At 45.8% G+C, this 20,105-nt stretch overlaps 5 protein-coding genes across 6 annotated transcripts; 2 read left to right on the top strand and 3 right to left on the bottom strand.

Annotated features, from left to right (window-relative positions):
* Window positions 1-91: 91 nt before the first annotated feature.
* On the bottom strand, window positions 92-4,848 carry sf3a1 (splicing factor 3a, subunit 1). Its single transcript, XM_067231085.1, has 15 exons — window positions 4,624-4,848; window positions 4,124-4,233; window positions 3,828-4,035; window positions 3,479-3,736; window positions 3,313-3,387; window positions 3,031-3,181; window positions 2,697-2,899; window positions 2,459-2,573; window positions 2,047-2,354; window positions 1,679-1,924; window positions 1,381-1,579; window positions 1,107-1,258; window positions 883-984; window positions 701-772; window positions 92-593 (listed from the first exon to the last, which is right to left on the bottom strand). Exons 1-15 carry the CDS (start codon window positions 4,666-4,668, stop codon window positions 492-494), a joined length of 2,346 nt encoding a protein of 781 aa, XP_067087186.1. The 5' UTR covers window positions 4,669-4,848; the 3' UTR covers window positions 92-491.
* A 208-nt stretch (window positions 4,849-5,056) lies between these two features.
* LOC136938266 (coiled-coil domain-containing protein 157-like) lies at window positions 5,057-5,308 on the top strand. The gene has a single exon (XM_067231570.1). It carries the CDS (start codon window positions 5,057-5,059, stop codon window positions 5,306-5,308), a length of 252 nt encoding a protein of 83 aa, XP_067087671.1.
* A 545-nt stretch (window positions 5,309-5,853) lies between these two features.
* LOC136937824 (coiled-coil domain-containing protein 157-like) lies at window positions 5,854-8,561 on the top strand. The gene is made up of 7 exons (XM_067230941.1): window positions 5,854-5,868; window positions 6,010-6,424; window positions 6,722-6,891; window positions 7,061-7,237; window positions 7,338-7,506; window positions 7,709-7,865; window positions 8,291-8,561. Exons 1-7 carry the CDS (start codon window positions 5,854-5,856, stop codon window positions 8,559-8,561), a joined length of 1,374 nt encoding a protein of 457 aa, XP_067087042.1.
* Window positions 8,562-10,316: 1,755 nt separating this feature from the next.
* Window positions 10,317-17,540, bottom strand: slc7a4 (solute carrier family 7 member 4). 2 transcript variants are annotated; one of them, XM_067231317.1, is made up of 5 exons: window positions 17,478-17,538; window positions 15,499-16,570; window positions 14,587-15,293; window positions 13,831-13,939; window positions 10,317-12,918 (listed from the first exon to the last, which is right to left on the bottom strand). In XM_067231317.1, the coding sequence occupies exons 2-5, from the start codon at window positions 16,478-16,480 to the stop codon at window positions 12,707-12,709; spliced, it is 2,010 nt and encodes a 669-aa protein (XP_067087418.1). In that variant the 5' UTR covers window positions 16,481-16,570; window positions 17,478-17,538; the 3' UTR covers window positions 10,317-12,706. The 2 variants fall into 2 exon arrangements, with proteins under 2 accessions (XP_067087418.1, XP_067087419.1); XM_067231318.1 differs by lacking the exon at window positions 13,831-13,939 and having other exon boundaries at window positions 12,719-12,918; window positions 17,478-17,540.
* Window positions 17,541-17,735: 195 nt separating this feature from the next.
* On the bottom strand, window positions 17,736-19,521 carry dgcr6 (DiGeorge syndrome critical region gene 6). Its single transcript, XM_067231319.1, is given in 5 exon segments — window positions 17,736-18,217; window positions 18,545-18,685; window positions 18,776-18,876; window positions 19,044-19,204; window positions 19,324-19,521. Coding segments are annotated over 5 exon segments (777 nt in total). The 5' UTR covers window positions 19,434-19,521; the 3' UTR covers window positions 17,736-17,953.
* Window positions 19,522-20,105: the final 584 nt, after the last annotated feature.

Here is a 20,105-nt window from a genome sequence, read left to right as displayed (position 1 = left end):
TGGCGCATTGTCAAAAACACATTTAAAATCATAATCAATATACACTACCACAATCCCATGACATTGAAAAAATTAAACAAGGTTAATCAAGTTAATACATGAAACAACTGTGACTTAAACGCCTTTATTGGATGAATAAACATGGTCTTCCAAATGTTCCAGTATAAATCAATTTTGTCTTCCCGTGTTGTTGAACCACAACAGCAAGGCTTATTAACCCTATGAGACATACTAACATGACTCCAAAGATATACATTTACATAGGCTAGGCTAGGGAGGATTTCCTTTAAAATGAATCAGTGGCAAGCTGATTTATTAACACAGAAAGCATTCTTGCACAATTGTTTGGTTGCCAAAAGACAGTCGTGTCGACAGTTTTCAAACATCTTATCTGAAAGAGATACTCTACAAATAATTAGCTGCTGCGTAAAATGACTCGGGACAACAACAAAAGAGGCAGAGTAGGACGATGGGCGCGACACCAGCACCCCTTACTTCTTCCTTCCGCCTCTCTCCTTCAATGCCAGGTGAATGACTGAGCCATTGTTCATATTGTAGTAAGCCAAAGAGTTGGAATCTTTGATGAATATTCCCTATGATAGAATAAAAATGAATAATGTTTTCACACATAGCTGATCACATTATATAAAACACGAGAACCAACCCCCCCCCCCCTTCCACAAAAAAGCATTTTTTTTACCTCATACTGCAACTTCTGTTTCCCTGCTGCCATGCCTGTGGCTTCATGGATTTTGACTTTAATGACAGACACCTGAAAAAAGAACAGTTGCTTCTGATGAGGAAAGAGATCACATGATCACAGTGCAGGTGATCACTCTGGCACAGGAGAAGGACATGGGATGGCGTGAGAGAAACATGTACCTGGTCTGTGAGTGGGACGGTGAAATTGAGCACTTGTCCACTAAGCTTCCATTCTGTTTTGTCCTGCATGTTGGGAACTTGTACTTTGACCGCCACTGGACCCTATTGAAAAGACACAAGGAAAACTATGTAAACACACAACTACTGTACAGGAACATCAACCTGGAACCCACGCCACTGACTGGAACTACAACATTCCTAAACATGTTCCAGGAAAACCATACCTTGTTTCTGCGTAGGAACTCATCCTCTGGAATGAGGTTGTCCTCGCTCTTCATTTTCTTGTTGACAGGCTCGTCGTCGTGGGGGGGTGGTGGGTGGGCCGGGGGAGCCGGAGCAGAGGGGGGCTGTGGCACAGGAGGAGCAGGGACAAACGCTGGCAGGAAGAGAGAGGGCAGTTTACTCAAACGGGACAGTGTGATGGCATTAGCAGTCGGGTGGTTAATATCACATCATATCGCTATGTCTATCGGTATTTCAAATGGTACTGCCTCTCACCAGTTGGGACCACCATGGGGGGTGGCCTGGGGGCCATGAGATGAGGCCCAGATGGGGGCATGGGCACCACGTTGATCCGGGGGGCATGGAGCATTGGGGGCATGGGTGTAAGAACCTGCCCAGGGGCCAGGCGGACCATGGGGGGCCTGGGAAGCACCGGCACAGCAGACAGGAGTGTAGTGCGAACTGGAGGTGGCATCTACAACACCAGAGACAAGGACATGAAAAAAAAGTTAGTCCAGTACGACATGTTGTGATGTGTCCTCCCAAACGATGTGAATACTTCCACCAAACTTACAGAGGGAGTAGGCCGGGGCAACAATGTCATGGGTTGGTTGGGTTTGGGCATGAGAGGCGAAGAGGATTGCATAGGAAGATGGGAGATCTCGTGAGGCTTGCTCGGGCCAATCTTCTCTTTGGAGTCGTCCTCCTGCACCAGTCCCTTAGCTTTGTGAATGGCCTCGATCTGCTCCTGCAGGGTGATGTTGGCCTGCGCTGCCTGCTGGGTGCGAGCCATGCTTCCTGAGTGTCCGTCCCAGGTCACCTGGGGACAGAAAAGGCCAGGTGAGACGCCATTTAAAAGCAGCATAAACAAACAAAGTTCCCAGCAACCACAGGCATTTCCTGTATCGAAATCAGTACCCCCCCTCTCTCGTCTCCCCCTACCTTCTCCTCGGGCTTCTGAATCTCCTCTTCTCCGATCTTTTTACCGATGGCCGTCTCCTCCACACCGAAGATATCGGTACGCCTCTCGGCCAGCTGTTTCAGGCTGCTCTCGATGTCCAGGCCGGGGGCATAGACCTCGTCCTCGATCTGCCTCTCTCGGATGCTGCGGTCCCTCTGCTCCAGCCAGCGCGGGTCCAGCAGACCGATGCGCATGTGCTCCTGCATCTTGCTGGCCTGGATCCTCTCCCCCGTGATGGGGGAGATGAGGTACTCGTCTGGAGCGGCGGTTGAAGGCTGGGGCCTGGATGCTGCGGGGGAAGGAGAGGGGTGGTTAAGATTTGCTATGGAAATCGAAATGATTGATTATTGCCGGGTATATGGGGGTCTGGGATGACTGTGGCGTTTCGCTCACCTTTGGGGTCGTAATCCTTGCGGATAATGACCTGGTCTGGGGTAGGGGGCAGAGGGGGTGGCATGGGGTTGTCTGGAGGCAATGGAGCCTTCATGTCATCATCATCATCAGAACCCTGGAAAAGCCATCAAAAATATAGCTGATGAGAACTACACATTTTATTCTTCTTAAAATGATCCATTCCTCTCATTCGCAAAGTAGTAGTAGTGATGGATGATGTCTGTTTTTGTTTACATACCTCATCCATATCCTGCAGCTGCGTGTCCTGATCAGGCTGGGAGGGATGATGACCGTTACCCCGATCATCCCGGTGGTCATCGTCGTCATCCTCGCTCTCCACCTCCATCTCCACCTCCTCGCTCTCGCCAAACTTGTCATAGCGCTCCTGGATGAGGATACGGGCCCCCAGCTCCTCGGGGGTGGTGGGCGGTGGGAAGTGGCCTGGAGGAAGTCAGCCAAAGTCATCACGTCCAGGCCACTGAGGTCCATCAGAACACACCGGCCTACACCTATGGCACGAGTTTACACGCACGAGACATGAGACGTCTGGGTTCAGATGCCGGTTTCCCTACCTTGCTCATTGGGCTGGAAGTCGACCGTCTCCACCACCACGAAATCGTGCCAGTCGATTTGGGCGTAGGCCACACGCTCCTTCTCTCGCTCCTCCTCCTCCTTCTTACGCTCGCGCTCCTGGAACTTGGCCCATTCCACACGGTACCTCACCTGGCGAAGGGGAATGACAATCGGTGGTTATGACTGTCGTCCGTGTACTTAAAATATAACAAACTACTACTACTACCACCACAAGCTTCACTGGTCCAAAGGCACCAAGCGGTCTTGAGGACGGCGCTCACCTGATCCATGACTTCTCTGGGGTTCTCGGCCTCCCTCTTCAGCTTCACCAGCAGTCCTTTAGGAGGGATCAGAATCTGCAGCACAGCGACCAACACGGGTCAGAAACGCCCCACACAAGAGAATCACAGAGGTTCCACGCATCGCGACATGAGCGTCACGCCGTACCTTGGTGTACTGCTCCACCAGCTTGGTGAAATAGTTGAAGAGGCTGTGTTGTGGGCGGAGGAAGTCGAACTGGTAGTTCCTCTGCTCCTTCTGCATGAGCTGAGTGAGGAACTGACGTCCGTTGCGAGCGACAAACTGGGCAGTCAGTTTGACGACATCCAGATCAAAGGCGGAGATGGAAGGAGGGTCTGCAATAAACTCAAACTCGGGTGGTGGTTCCTTGGGCACCACAGCCTCATGAATCACCTGGGACTGCACCTATTGAAATATGATACGTTATATGATACGCTGTTAATGATACATTAACAGTCCTTGAATATCAATGTTAAGGAAAATTGTGGTCCCAAACCTTTTGATTAAGCTGCTGTGACTGCTGCAAGGCTTGCTGCTGCATAACCTTGGGCACAGCTGCAGATGGCTCCTGGCCCTTGCCCTCCTTGAATTCATTGACTTTGTGGCGGTAGTAGGCATGGTATGGGTCATTAGGGTTGAGGAAATTGAATTTTGGGTTGTTAATCTCGTTCTGACGAATCCTTGCCTCAAACTCCGGCCCATTCCTGTGAATTGGTGAAAGGGTTTTTATTATTATCCTATTGAAACCATATCTGCATTAATATGATCTCGTAACGACTATGAAAAACCAACCTGGCTACGAAGCTGGCGGTCTTGTCAACAATGTTTCGGACCTCAGGAGGTGGATAGATAATCCCGACTATAGGTTTAGTAGCCGGTGTTTCCTCTGCCGGCTCATCTACCTATAGACACAAATCAAGTTAGATTTGACGGCTTTTTAATTGTACAAAAATGTATAATCTATTACAGATTCATGAAAATAGCTAATGTGTTGTGTATAGCTATTGGGTTTAGTGATGGATAACTTAAAAATGGTCTAGATCTCGATATAACTAAGAGAAGTCTAGATCTCGATATAACAGAGTGGTTTTTCACATTCACAAAGCGGCGGGTGTGCTAACCAATCTTTACAAGCATTGGACCGGGAATAAAATGGCTACAATCAAGTTTAACTACCTTAACCTGAAACCAAATTTACAACCGTTTTCGGAAAGACAACCCCTGCACACAACGTATCAAATGCATACACACAATATTACATATTTTTGTATTTACATAGACTTAAAGTTTACCTTGTTAGGCTCCGGCTGGACTATTTGAACAGGCCCTGGCGGCATGGCTGCGTTACTTACTTGCTAAGTTAACAAGTCGAAACCAAACCAAAGACCACAAAACGGGTCGTATATTTTATCTTAGCGAATTCAAGTTTTCTTTTTTGGGTAAAAATTCTATGATAATCACAATATCGATTACAATTTTGTAACTTGCGAGTGAGCTACGTTTTCTACATTGACCCGGCCGATAGTCAATGGAGGACTTATACTTCCGGTACCAGATTTTGCACAAAGTATTATGGGTCTTGAAGTTTTAACAGTACTGAGTAGCTATGGTGATGTAGCGTCAACAATGACCTATTCAGGCAGCAATTAACTAGCTATTTACCCTTTCTCTAGCTATGAACAAACACCGAGACATAATAGGCTAGTTACTTCGAAACTTCTCAAAATGGCTCATCTGTTAGGGCGTCAAGATTGTGTGGAAAGTCTACGGAAAGATCTAATAGACCTTCAAGGCACTGTTCTCGATGTCTTTTCCCGAACAGGACCTGTCCGCTTTCCTTCATGGAAGTTCCCTGACAAACTGTCATGTAATCTGGACCTGGTGTCACTACTTGATCAATATGACTTTGTTGATGGCGAGGACGAATTTAATCAGCACGCTCACATTGTTTTGCTGGAGCTGGTGATTGACAGGTAGTACAGTACTTACCAATAATTATATGAGCTGACTCATTATGCTAACGTACAGTCTATCATTTTATTAGCTGACATCCACTTGGCCAAAAGTTACAGTACAGTTCAATAAATCTGTTGACTATAAATCATCATCTTCCCTCTAGGCTGTTGCTCCTTCTGCAGAGTTTTAATGCTCATGCTGAACAGATGAGGATTGGACAGAGGAAAGAACACCTTCAGCAAACGAGCCCATGTGTGTCAATTGGTCTTGTTGTCAGATATTACTGGAACAACTTGATACAGCTTGTCAATCAACAGGTGCTTTGTTTTACAGTTGGGCTCTCTCTGAACCCGATACTAAACTAGATACCTGTTGTCTTAACCAGTTAAGTAACATTAACAGGATCTTTATCCATCTCTTAGGGCATGACCAAAAACAGTCAAAAAGTGTCTAAACCTACAAAACATGAAGAAATAAATCTCTCTGCACCCTCTGTTACAAGCTGTGGGGACCTCAGAGTAGGATCTCCATCTTCTGGGAAAACCGAGAGCGTGCACTGTGTTGGCATGGCACCGAATCAAGTCAGTGGTCAGTCCTCCAGTGCAGCCAGCAGAGCTGCCCTCTCTCACAACACAACTCCAGTATCCTCAGACACTCACAGTGTGAGTTGCCAGACAGTCAAGTCCTCTCTAGTTCCCTGTGATGCCTGTGCCCATGTCCAGTCCAGCCTGAGGGAGACCGGTGATGCTCTTGTGGAGCTGTGTAGGACCGAGGGCCTGCCCTCCTCCCTGCAGCGCCTCCTAGGGGCTGTGGACGACACCTCGACCCAGGGCCGTCTGACAGCGGGCGACCTGGCCCAGTGGTCCACAGAGCAGCGTAGAGACATGGGCCGGCTGGGGAAACACCTACAGGAGGTCCGGGCCACGGTGCAGCCGCTAAGAGAGGGGCTTCAGGCAGCTGAAGGGGAACGGGAGAGGTTCAAGGCTCAGCTGCAAAGAGCACAGGAGGAACTGCAACAGGAAAGGGAGAACCATTCAGCCAGCACACAGCAGCAGCAGCAACAACTGATGGAGGCTCAGACTTCCTGGGTGGAGACTGAGAGACAACTACAGGAAGAACAGGAACAGCTAAGGAGAGGTTCAGTGGCCAGTTCCTTCTGTCTATACTGTTACATAGATTCATTTGTGATACCTCACACTGCTATAGCCCCATGAGAATATATCACAATATATTCTTCCTTCACAGGCACAGTCTCCTTGGAGGACGACAACTCCAAATTAAAAGAAGATATCAGTTTATTACAGGAAAGATTACGTATACTTGGTAGGCATGACTCAGGAGCAGAGAAAACTCCCACTTCCATGTGTTGAGAAACGTACACAAAACCATTCACATTCGTGGTGAATGATCATCAATCGTATCCGTCTTTGGTAGAGTCAGAGAGAAATAAGCTGCATGAAGAGGTGACGACCTCGCGGAAGGAGGAGGACACGAGGCATGAACTGGAGGAGAAGATGCATATGTTAGAGTCTCAACTGTCCAGTACTCAGCTGTTACTTGACAAAGAGAGTGCCAAGTACCAAAGTGCCTGTCGACAACAGGAGGTCTGTAGAACTCGTAGGATTATTAGTGTAACTCTGTAATCGAAGGTCATTGAGATCATTTAATAACGAAACGGGTCTTAAACGCACACGGTTTGAATACCAGACGTTTAATGTGAGCATCTAAAACCGTAGAACCACAAGAGTTTTGTCTGTGCTGTATTGTGTCCAGTCAATGCAGGCCAAGCAGGGCTCTCTGTTGGAGCGGGTGGATGCTCTTGACCAGGAGTGTGAGGAGCTGCAGAACCAGCTGGGCGAGGGAGAAGACAGACAGACTGACCTTCAGGAGAAACTAGAACATATTTCAGAAGAGAGGACAGAAGTGCAGGCCCAGCTCATCCAACAACAGGCAATACTGAATTATATTACGCCCACAGAATTGTTTTTAACCGTTCAATGAACCTATGGTGAGAAATTCCCAGCTGACTTTCCTGGCTTCTCTCCCCCAGGCCTTGTGTTCGGAACTGCAGGAGCAGAAACAAAAACTGGAGGCTTACGTAGGCGATCTGACAGGCAGCGTGACTAAGCTCAGGCTGGAGGTGAAGGAGTTGTCCCAGAGGGAAAGGCTGCTGGTGGCTTTCCCAGAGCTCAGCCCCGTTCCTCAGGGACCACCACAGAGTACGTCCTTCTAGCTTTTACCAGGTCACCCGGTGTGACATTCACATGTCACATGTTAGGTCAACTGCCTAAATGCATCCACGTTTTCCACTGTAACAGTTCAGAAGCCTTCTTCATTACAATACTGTTTGTCTAGCCAACAGGTATGACTGTGTTTACACTGTAAACAGTTCCATCATTTATTTGTTTGTCTGTTCCGCAGGCACAGGGGACGTGCTGAGGGACATGGAACAGCAGCTGCACGCTAACAGTGTCCGGATCAGGGTTCTGGAGAGGGAGAACACCACTCTACACAGCACCCTGATGAAGCTGCGGCCAAGATCCCAACACGGCGCCCCGGAGGTGTGTGAAGATGTACTGTGAAGTTATGAAACGACAATGCTCTTACACTCTATACTAAGGAAACATATCGAGAAAACCTTGACAATCATACTAGAAATGACTACGGACAATACGAAGGACAGTATAGAAGGACAGTATAATTTATAAATTACGAAAACTTCCTCTCCTACTTACAGAGAGCATCTCCTCAGCAGGCAGAGAGCTCAGCTCTGCCTCACACACCTGTGGTGAGCCGGCAGGTTCCCACGCCACATGTACAGCCCAGTCCGTTGTAAGTCTGTAGCACAAAAGAAGCATATGTTGTTAACAGTAAAATGTAATCAACTCTCCTGTGTGTGCATCTAGTATGATAAGATAACCCTTTATGAATCCCCAAGTGGGTACATTTAGCGATAAGTACAAGATGTAAACACTTCCTGTGTTTCCATTCTCTCCACCCCAGGCAGACCACTAGTACTGGGCAGTGGAGGCATGGCCTGTCCGGGAACGGGGCCAGTGAGCCCCCAGCAGAGGTGGCGCCTTGGGACCACGCATCCACGGCAGCCTCCTCTGCCTCGCCCTCCGCCTCGCCCTCTGCCTCGCCCTCCTCCACAGCTCAGCTACGCCCCCAGACGCTCATACTCTCTCCAGACACCAGTGCTGCCAAGACTTACTCCAAAATACGACAAGCCTCCCAAGCTCGCGCCAACGCCATGCACGCAAAGAGGAAGTGAATCAAGATTTGGACGGTCAAATAAAAATATGACGAAGGGCTGGATTTACTGCCCTTCACTTTGGGTGTGTATTACAGTATGCTGAAACTACGGTGGCCCTGAAGTGCAAACCACCACACCCCCTAATATGAGTACATCCCCCAAATGAACACTCCCCCCAAATACAAGTCAACTCCCCCCAAATAGGATGACTTGCTCACCTCCCCCCAATACAAAGACACGCTCCCCCAAATGGGAAACAACATTACATTAATTCAAAACGGAAAGGGTTGGTACTCTGTCCAGTACTTGCTGCATGCTTTGATAGCCAAACAACTGTCCTGGTGCACGTGTAAGGCTATTGCATTTCGTTCTTCTGTCCATCATTTCTTATTCCCTGTTAGTTACTCCGGTTTGAGTTAATGTAATGTACTTTTGAGTTAATGTAATGTCGTTTTCCATTTGGGGGAGCGTGTCTTTGTATTGGGGGAGGTGAGCAAGTCATCCTATTTGACTTGTGTTTTCATTTGGGGGATGCACTCATATTCGGGGTGTGTTTTGCTCTTCAGGGCCACTGTATGAAACCACATGAGTCGCCATTTCAATCTGGTCCACAGGGGGATGCCAAAGGAGAGTCAATCTCATGAAGAATCTCGTGAAGAGAAGGCACAACACACTGGGCTGACCATGTGAGGTTATTAAAATACATTTCCCTGTGTGGATAAGCAAGCTTTATCTGTAATATAATGTTCTATACCTAGTGTGGAAGACAGAGGATCTTGAAACATTAAGTGAGTACTTAGTCCTTACCATGAGCCATGGCAAACAGAATCATTAAAACACATCAATAATTAAAACTCATGAATAATACATTGGGCACAGCATATGTTCATCATTGATGGTGATTACTAAGAGGGTTTGTTTATTTTAAAAGGGATCATACATGTACTGTGCAAAGCATAGAACTGGTAAAGCTGAACCATTCTCTACAATATGGAAATCATAGTGGCAGTTAAGCATGTTTATCTTATTCCTAACTGAGCCAGTTTGGTCGTCTACCGGCTTGAATGCTGCACACAGACAATGCCACAACCACGGACGTCCAATCCTTTACAGAGCACTCTGAAGAGGGAGGGGGGTTCCCATGGCAACGTTCAAGGTGATAAGTGCAGTCGTTGCGTCGACTGCCTCCAATGCTGGTCCAAACTCTTCCCATGAATGAGTATGCAAACAGGATGCACTTTGTTCAATTAAATTGTTCACTGTGTTTTTTTTATGTACTTTAAAATGTACTATTAGTGTGCCCGTGGAACTTATTCGGGCGGAATGTAAAATATATCATAGACACCGTTCATTTACAGTCATAAAGGGTATAATACTTGATGACTCTTCATCAATTAAGTCCCACTCAGGATTTCAGGGAGGCAAAGCTGATACACACGGTAATTAACTTTTAAATGGCATATTCACTAAAACTAACATCCAAATCCCTCCTTTAGGGGCCAAGGGAGTAATAAGATAAGTGAACGTATCATCTCTGTAGACCTGAGTGTTAATCTCTCATTTGAGCTCATTATATCCCAGCTGTGTCACTGGTCAAGCATGTAATTTTCACAGTCAAATTCCTCAGTAATGCTTTGTGAATTGCATGCTTGATTTAGGCTTGACAAAATGATTCAGTGTTGAGGTGGTGTGGAAATGGATAACATGAAGTACTGCAGATATCAAATGCAGTATAAGCTTGTTCATAAAGTCCCATAATTAAATAGTCAGATAACTGCTTCAAAACATTTATTTTTCACTAAATAACACAAGTGCCTCTTGGGCCTTTTACAATGAAAAGACATGTGCTTTAATGATACACTACTCAAAGGTAAGAAAACCTAGCTCACTGTGCTTACAGGCACACATTACAGATACAGTAATTCAGACTGAAATGAGGTGAAAAAATGTATAGCTTGCTTCAAGCACCGGTGTCAACAACACTGCTGAAAAAAAGACAAATGTTGGACACCCAACAACAAGGGCATGTAGTAAACAGCTTTTAAACAGTGTGCAAAGTTGTACAAAAATTCCACAGAATCTTTTTTGGTGCTAATAACATCAAAGAACCCACCTACATTCCGTTATTTAAAAGATTTTGTATCTGAATGTTTCAATCGGTCACTGTTTACTGTGATATCTTGCAAGTGAATATGAAAATTATTTTTATTTTTCTACAATAAAAGTCAAATCATTTAGATTAAGCTTTGGGAATCATTCATTATTGATTAAAACATCTTTAAGGCCATTGGTTACTGTTATATATAGACACAGTGCCAACACAAATGAACACATAATGACAAATAAATATGATCTAAGATTAAATAATTAGGCTTTTGGAGGTACAACACTGAAGTGAGCTACAGAAAGTTGGTGTTGACGTTGGCAGGTAAAGGCTCATGCTTATTCTTCACGATTATGTACTGTTCCCAAACTCAGATCCCGAGATTGATAAATTCTCTGAATTGTGATATATATATATATATATATATATATATATATATATATAGGCTGATTACATCAAGGCAGTGTTATAAGAGCACTGTCATAACAACTATACTGTACTGCAATCCCCTACAGTGACCAAACAGGAAAAGTACTGTACTTTGCCTGTTGTAAAACATCGTTCTTGGGAATGTAATGACATCATACAGGGATTATTTAGGATGCCTTCTGATGTGTCAGCACCGAGAGAGGCGAGGAACAGAGGTTGATAGTGCTCTCTGGAACAGTATAGTCCAGCACTGTGAGTGATAGTGGTGTTCTTCAATGTGCCTGTGTGTTATCTAGGTCAAACTGTGAGGCAGCTGCAGGGACTGCAGCAAATCTGGGATTACTGCACATCCCATTGCAAGCATAGTCTGACAAAACAACTAATCCCTGTTTGTCTATACGATATGTAACCACGGCTACCAACAACACCCTGTTAAAATATGTGCAGTATATTTGTGCTGGCTTTAAAAAATGCAGCAAACTATTTCTAGACGTTCTGCCAAATATCTATAGAACGGAGAATACAATAATCTCAAACAATCCATGTGCTTTTTACTCAAGAAAGGTTATATAATCCATCTAATCCCATATACTAGCAGAGCGGCAGGGAAGGGGGTTCTGTTCTTTGTTCACACAATAACAAAACTCCAAAGAGAACAGGGTCATAAGAGAAGTCAGGTCATGGGATTGGGGTCAACGAATCCAGTTAGGTCAAAACTTAAAGGTGCGTTCACCCCTTATTCTGATAAACACTGCTGTGTTTGTTTATCCAAGGCAAACCTCTGTGAACAGCATTGACATTTATAGGGCAAAAAAAGTTACATAAGTATTTCAATAAGTAAAATAAATAATAAGAAACAAACAAAGCACAAACAAATTTGGATACATGTGTTTTTCAGGTGAGCAGCCATCAGAGACTTTGGGAACTAAGTACTGAAGTTCCATGGTGGGAACAAGCTGGAGACAGAAGGGGTCTGAGGGGGTGTAAGAGGATCCACATGACCCTCCGGCGGAGCCTCGTCTCTCCCCGGGCATGAAAAATGCTTTAGGAGGGAGGGCGGGTGTGAGTGTGTGAGAATACAGGAAGAAACTGAGACAGAAGGTTCTGCTAACATGTTTGTGCATGGATGAGCGATGTATCAGAATCAGATGTACCAGAGCTTAGAATTAGACAGAAACATGCGTCAAAAAAGAAAAAAACACATATGTACATGACCAACTCTATGGACTTCATGCCACAATAATAAACAAAGATGTGAGGTAAGTTCAAACAAGGACCTACTGTATGTAGGATGAGTAAAGGTTGATTTTGTAGGACTGGGCAACGTAACTTTGGTTCCCACTTGCACTGTGCTGTGTAGTGCTGGACAGCAATAATGCTCACTATGTTCCCATTATCAAAGATTTTAAAATATGAGCGAGGGAGAAAGAGCTAAAGAGAGAGATCCATCCTGTGATATGTCTAATGACGCAAAGACACAGAGCCTTGGGGGGTAGTACACATGAAATCAGGCCAGTCACATGGTTTGAGCAGGAAATGAGCTGTGAAAACAGTAACAGACTGTATACACGTTTCTGTGCAGGAGTGGGATTCCCGGAGCAGACCACCGGCCCCCATAATGTCCCCATAATCATCTCTTGGAGTGCTGGTCGTCGGCGGAGGAGCCCGGGGACGAGGCGGGGCGTTGGCCGTCTGCTTGTCCCTCTGGCTGGACAGACTGCACTGTCTCTACCAAGCTGCCGCTGGGCAGGACCACGTACCTGGCCGCCATATCTTTGGGCTGCAGTTCCCTCAACCCCTCCTTGCTGTGCCAGATCCCATAGCCAAAGTACACCAACAGACCTGGGTTGGGGCAATGGATAAATGGATATATGGTGAGTATGTTGGTAAACGGATGGCTTATGCCTGCAAACAACACTCACACATAGAAAAACCTCTTATGTATAGGGGTGTATATAAGGGGGTCGGTATAGATCAGTGGTAGAGAATGTGACCGCAGAAGAACAGGAAGTCGTCCCCCCCCGTCCCCCCCCCGTGTCATTTAGGATAAAAGCTTGAATGCCTTACTATATTATACTGCATGTTTTGTTTCAGAATCCAAATTAATTAGCCATTAATGAATTGAACATGTCTTTTGTTACTGTCTTAAACTGATGTGCTGAGTCCAGCCCCTGTCGGGTCATCATTCCAGTTAACTCTGCAGGAAGACAGGTGTGTTTAAAGGGTTTACTGGTCCATGCGTGAGCTGAGCTCACAGAGCTTATCATGTTTCCAAGCTGATCCTCTTTGCTGACAAAGAACTCTTCAGCCAATTAACGCACTGTCATCGTGGCTGCAAGGTCTGTTAAATAAGGTGTCGGCTAACAATTTCCTTTAAGCTTTAGATTCCTATCATCTTTTTTTTCAGCCATGATGCCGTGTCACGACAGACTAAATATCAGACAACGATTCACTCTACTCTACTGTACACTACTCAACCATTCAATCACTCTACTTACAAATATCAGACAACCTTTCATACAAGATCTGTGTTTGCGGTACTCTGTCATTTATGGTTGGTTGTTCAACTACATGAAAACCACTGCCTATCGCTGCTGTTTGTTTAACCGGGAAGGCCATTAAGTACAAGAGCCACAAGGCCAACGTCCTTTTTGAATGACTGCATAATGTGGTTTGCGAGTCATGTGTTGAGTGATGCTGTACAATTGGATCTGAAAAGGCGGCTGTTGGCAGCCATCTTGGCAGCCATCTCACCTGCAGCCAGCCAAACCACGAAGCGAATCCAGGTGTGTGGGCTGAGCTTCAACATCAGGAAAATATTCACGAGGATGCTGGCACCAGGGACGAACGGGACCAGGGGAACCTAGAAAGAGGACGGCGATGACTAATCCTGAACTGAAACAAGTAGCCAATTACAACCCTCCACCAGTTAACATCTACGATCTGTCGCAGTTAAACGGATTGGCTGTATGACAAGATGTAATACTACTCTAAGCTGTTGCCAGGTGGGGGGAACAGGTCCTGCTTGAGCAAACAGTAACTTCTGCCTTCCTGATGTGAGTCACCGCAACAGCTTTCGTTTAGTGTTTGGGGATGACCAAGCACGAGAGTGACTGTCTGCTGTGACTCAGAGCAGGTTGTTAACGTGGCTGTCTGCCTACTGGGTGTTCAGGCGGACAACTGTATCCGAGGGAAGACTCTCTCGGGCTGTGAAGGACACTGATAAAGAGATCGGAAGGATCAGGACTGCCTGGGATATCCACTTGCAATAGGAAGAACACACTGTGGGTGTTTTTCTCTTCTTCAGGGCTGCATCATGTAACTAATAACCCAGTTTGACTTTTACGATCCTTGCTTCCGTGAATGGTTGTTGTTATCTTATGCACATGACAAACTCAAACAAAGGTTATTGATAGTAGATGATAGGTACTCAAGCTTGAAGACTGATATTTATCATTGTGGACTGACTGGTTTTTCAGACATGTCTTCCATAGTAAATGAACAGCTCACCTGGAAAGTTTTGGTGTTAGATTGAGGTTCGTGGGCCCATATGAGGGCAAGGCTGAGAAGGTACGCGGAGGAGAACATGACCAGAAGCAAGACAAACACCCAGACTGGTAGGTTCAGCTGGTTGTTCCCAAATACGACCACAGATGAGAGGGACAATGAGCTCACCATCAGACCCAGCACTGAGAAGGCCACCACCTCCCCTGGCTCATAGTCCCCCAGCACCCTGCCCAGGTAGGGCTCCCATCGGCCCTTCAGCTGGCCCGGCCCACGCCGCTCGTGGGTCTTCTGCATCTCCACCAGCTGGAGCTTGTCGGAGAAGGACTCGTACTCCTTAAGCTCCCCGCTGTCCGGTGCGATGTTCTGGGACTCCGAGGCAGCGGGGGAGGGCTCTGAGTTGGGGTTGGGGGAGGTGGAGGAGTTGGACTTGGAGCTAGTTTTCTCTGGCTGGAAGCGTAGCACAATAATACTGGCTGCGACAAAAGTGTAAGCCAATAGAGTTCCGATGGACAGGAACTGAACCAGGGCTTCCAGGTCAAAGATCAGAGCCATAGTGGCCATTAGGATACCGGACACTAGGATTGCGTTGACAGGGACTTTGGTTAGAGGGTTGACCCTGGAGAAGAAGGAGAAGAAGAGGCCATCCTCCGCCATGGCATACACGATCCTGGGGAGGGAGAAGAGGTTGCTGAGCAGAACTGTGTTCATGGCTGAGGAGGGAAATAGAGGGTTTTGTGATTATCACAGGAAAGTTTGATCTTATTGACAAGTAACTCACACAAAATCAATATGCATGCCTATATATGGAAGTGCTAAGGCATGACTTTAACAAACTTCTATGTTTGAGTTTTGAAAACATAACATTTCTGTTGTATTTCTAATCCTCATGCAAAAAAAAGGATGCCTGACACTCACCACATATGGAACCAATTGCCACAATGTAACCGGCCCAGGCGTACCCACGGCGGAAAAAGGCGTCGGAGAGGGCAGAGTTGGGGTCGAGGGTGTGCCAGGGCACCATAAGCGTGAGCACGGTGGAAACCAGGATGTAGGCTGTGGCTGCCATGCCTAAGGAAATGGCTGTTGCTATGGGAATGGCCTTCTGGGGATTCCTGGCTTCCTCACTGGAGGCCGCGATCACGTCGAAGCCCACAAACGCATAGAAACAAGTGGCGGTGCCTGCCATCACCCCAGACACGCCAAACGGGGCGAAGCCTCCCTCTTTCAGGCTCCAGTTGGCCGGTTCAGCCAGCATAAAGCCAAACACGAGGATGAAGACTATCACCACCATACTGACAGTGGAGAAGATGTGGTTGAGCCATGAGGAAACTTGTACTCCGAAGGATATGAAGAAGGTGGCTATCACCAGGATCCCCGCGGCCAGCAGGTCAGGGTAGTGTGCGAGGAAGGGCACTTCCCACCTCAAGATGTGTGTTTCTGTGAAGTTCTGGATGGTGTGATTGAACATCGAGTCCAGGTATCCGCTCCACGCCCGGGCTACTGCGGCGCCACCAATCATATACTCCAGGATCACGTTCCAGCCAATGAGAAAGGCCCAAATCTCTCCCACAGAGACATAGGTGAACATGTAGGCCGAGCCCGTTTTAGGGACGCGGGCTCCGAACTCCGCATAGCAGAAGGCAGCCAATAGGGAGGCAAACCCCGCGATGAGGAAGGAGAGGACCACAGCGGGGCCGGCCGTATCCTTGGCCACTGTGCCCGTCAGGACGTACAGTCCAGAGCCCACCATGCCCCCAACCCCCAGCATGGCCAGGTCCACAGTGGAGAGGCAGCGCTTCAAGGAGGTCGACATCATGTCATCGTCAAGCGTCTTGAGTCGGTTCAGCTTCTGGCAGAGACGCACCGCGGGCGCACAGCCACGTGTACAGGCTGCCATGGCTACGGAGTTACACTCTCACACACAGCCACTGGACAGGAAGGGTTTGAGACTCTCAAACTGAATCCATACTCTCTCTGTTGAATGGACCTGGGACAGGAATTGAAAATATATATAATGCTTTCAAAACTGCTTGAGGGATGTTGACAGCTTGAACAAGAGGTAGCCTACACTACACATGGAAACGTCACATCTGTAGACACTTTGAGGGATCCTGTTGGAATGTTGGCAAATGAACTGTTTGTTTCCGTATATTTATTTTTAATTCCGGTAATTATATTCGATATATCAACCAGGTATTTTGTTACTATGGTATCATTTAAAACACTGATAAAGAAACTACGTTATGATCATGCGTTGAGTACAATCAGTTCAGCCTGTCATATTATTAAGTTTATACAAAAAAAGCCTAGAAAATGCGCAACAAACATGTAAAGTCCAGGTTGAACGCCTCTCGCTGCGGTGCCAATTGCTTCCTATACGCCCCTCCTCAGTAGGACAAGCCGAATCTCTCTCCTGGATGCAGGATCGAGATGACTGCGCACGGTGGCCATATGGCGACTTTATGATGCCTCAGTGATTCGAATAAAAATTACGTAATGCTAGAATTTTCTATCATAAATTTATATTTCAACAAAGTGACCTGACCCATTTATCCAAACACCTTCGCGTCTGTTTCGCTGTTTGCAGTCAAATGATGAAGCTTTTGCACAAAAACTGAATGCGTCGGTTTACTAAATTGTTACATTAATTATTTAAAACAAAATGGAAAATAATACATTTATATTGTTGACCAATGCAGTTAATTACTATGTATTCGTGTATGTATTTCACAGTTTTCCGAATCTAATTCTACCATGGAAAGCAAGGTGTTTAATTTTACATTCATACTATAATGAAAAAAACCTCAACTCTATCCGACTATTAGAGCCCGAGTAATTAAAACAAAAAACGTAAATACTATCACATGACAACGCAACTGCATTCACTATTTTACCTTTATTCTTTGATAGCGCCGATAAGTATTTCAGGGCCTCTTGGTATCGCTTCTATTGCATCGACTAACAGGGAAGGTAAGGTTCGGATAGTGAGCTGGGCTCGTAGAGATCTCTCTTCTTAAAGATACAGTAACATTTAATCCGCTACCTTAATACCATGGGATCAAAGCAAGATTGGACATCTAATATTTAAACGCGTTAGAATGGTCGTTTACACGTATTCAGCATCCACACAAACGCCTTAAAACAAATAATTTTATTGAATGAAACCAGATGCTTCCAATGTTGACAATTAAATTAAGTTCATGATCTCAAAGATGGACGTATTGCTTATGAAGCATTGGTCACCCAAAACAAACCAACAACAACATGAACAATCTGTACTACTTGCACAGCATACTTCTGTGAGCTACAATATGTTACATGAATCAGCAGGAACCAGCCTTAAGAATGATGATGATGATGATGATAACCTTTAAACATCATGATTCATGACACAATGCTGCTTCGTGGCTGTCGGGTACCATACCCCCGATGAGAACAAGGCTACCCTCCCAGGAGGTGAAACCCAGAACAGGACAGAGCTCATGACCTCACGGGCGATCTCAGTTTCTGTGCATGAGGTGAAAAAGTGCTTTATGACTGTCATCCCCAGGCCTCAGGAAACACTTCCTGACTGTGACTCTTTCTGTTGAAGTTTCAGGATCAGCTCCAGCAGGTTCATCTGCATTGTTAGCTCCTGAAAGAAAGAAAGGAAACACGGAAGGAAACATAAAACCTTGGAGCCATTACAGTTGGAACATGCACATCGCCACCTGCTGGACGTTTGTCCAAACTGCAGTCCCCTCCCAATATCTGATCATCCAGATGCTGGGAAACGTCTGTTGTGAGGAGCAGTACAGTTTTGTAGCTCGGCTGCCTATCTTAAACTAGTTTTAAACTAGCTTTTGATATGACAGAAATTCATTGCCTAGCCTGAATGGAACTGGTGCTGAGATATATTAGCACAATTGCATGGCACCATCACTTAGAGTCTAAGTCTTTCATGTCTATCATGGACATTCACCTGAGGGTTTGTTGTAATGTAGAAACCAGGGACACCAGCCTTCTCCAGTGTGTTCTGCTGGTCTATCACCTTCTGATCCATCTCAGCTACAATCTTTTCATCCATCATCCTTTGCTCCTCTCGAACTCGAATATCTAGAGCCTGATGGAAACAAAGGACATTGAGAGCATATTGAAATTGTATGAAGCTTCCTTTGAATCTTCAGCACATTCATGGTTGTCAATTCCATACCTCTGTTTCCCCTAGTTGATTTGCTTTCAGAACAGCCATGTTGTGAGACTTGCAAACCTGCAGAGCCTCTTTATGTTTACGTGCCAGATCTTGCTTCAGAGCTAAGCCCAATAGAAAACACAGGTTCAGAAACCAAGTTTACATGGGTTTCGTTGGTCTTTGAATAAAGTGGATTGCGTTGCATCACAATAGCCTATAAACGAGCCAAACCGGATGACCACCAGTAAAGACATCTTTAAACAGGACCGTGCAGGTGACACAGACATACCGCGATGCTCCCCGTGGATCTTCTGTCTCTGGTTGTACAGATTCCTCTCTGTCAGGTGCTGGATATCCAGGAGTCCCTGTACTATCTCATAGACTGTTCCATCTATCAGAGCTAGAGCTAGGTCACTCAGTGTGGTGTAAGACAGGCGTTGTTGGAATGAGCTAGACGTGAAAAAAAGACATACATTTGCAGGTTCAGTACTTGGCGTTGATTTTTTAATATAATAGCATTGTCAATGCTGGTAGCTAACGTTTTACATTTGATAGCTCTAGATACACACCTCGGCAAATCTTTAACAAGAGTTTGCAGTTCAGATAGTAAGAAGTAATGTCTCTCTTGTTGCTTTGTAGAGTCAGTCTGTTCGTCATAGACGCCGGGATAACCGTCCATGTCTACAATATATAGGTAGCCTATGCGGTAGTTACATATTTATAGTTGACGCAAAAGCAGCACGGATAACTCAAAATATGTATTTCTGTACTGGTCGCATCTGTGTCGTAGCGTCGCACACGATGCACCAGAGGACCCTAAACAATGAAACTAGGTGTCTTAAAGATGCCTGTCCGTAATCATCATCAATTGTTTTTTTCACCATCCAGCAGAATATCGCCACCAGATGGCGTCCACTTCCAATATATCACCCGCTGTTTATTTTAGTTGGCCGTGTTACATGGTGAGCAGCTGTTGCGTACAGTTTTACTTTCATAATAAACAATAAAAGCTTACTGGTCGATATAGGTAAATATAGTTTGACCCGTAAGAGATCAAGACAAGTAGGCCTAGGTTCATTATTACATTCTGTTAACTGATTTATAAATGAACCGAAATTGGATTATCTTCAAAAATAGGATTTTGTCACTGCCAAACTTATTTTTACGCCCTATGTGGATGTAAGCCATTAGAATCACATAGATTGATAACCACCAAGACCAGTGAATGATGAGTCTAACACAGTCGGCTACGTAGCCTATTTTATGGGTAGGCTGCACTACGCGTCCTGACGCGCTGAAGGTGCCAGAGATGAGAACAACTCAAGCTGAGGAGGGTACTGTTGTAAGGATC

Source organism: Osmerus mordax, chromosome 28 (assembly GCF_038355195.1).
Source record: "Osmerus mordax isolate fOsmMor3 chromosome 28, fOsmMor3.pri, whole genome shotgun sequence".
Lineage (NCBI taxonomy): Eukaryota > Metazoa > Chordata > Actinopteri > Osmeriformes > Osmeridae > Osmerus > Osmerus mordax.
This window is presented reverse-complemented; position numbering and strand designations above follow the sequence as displayed.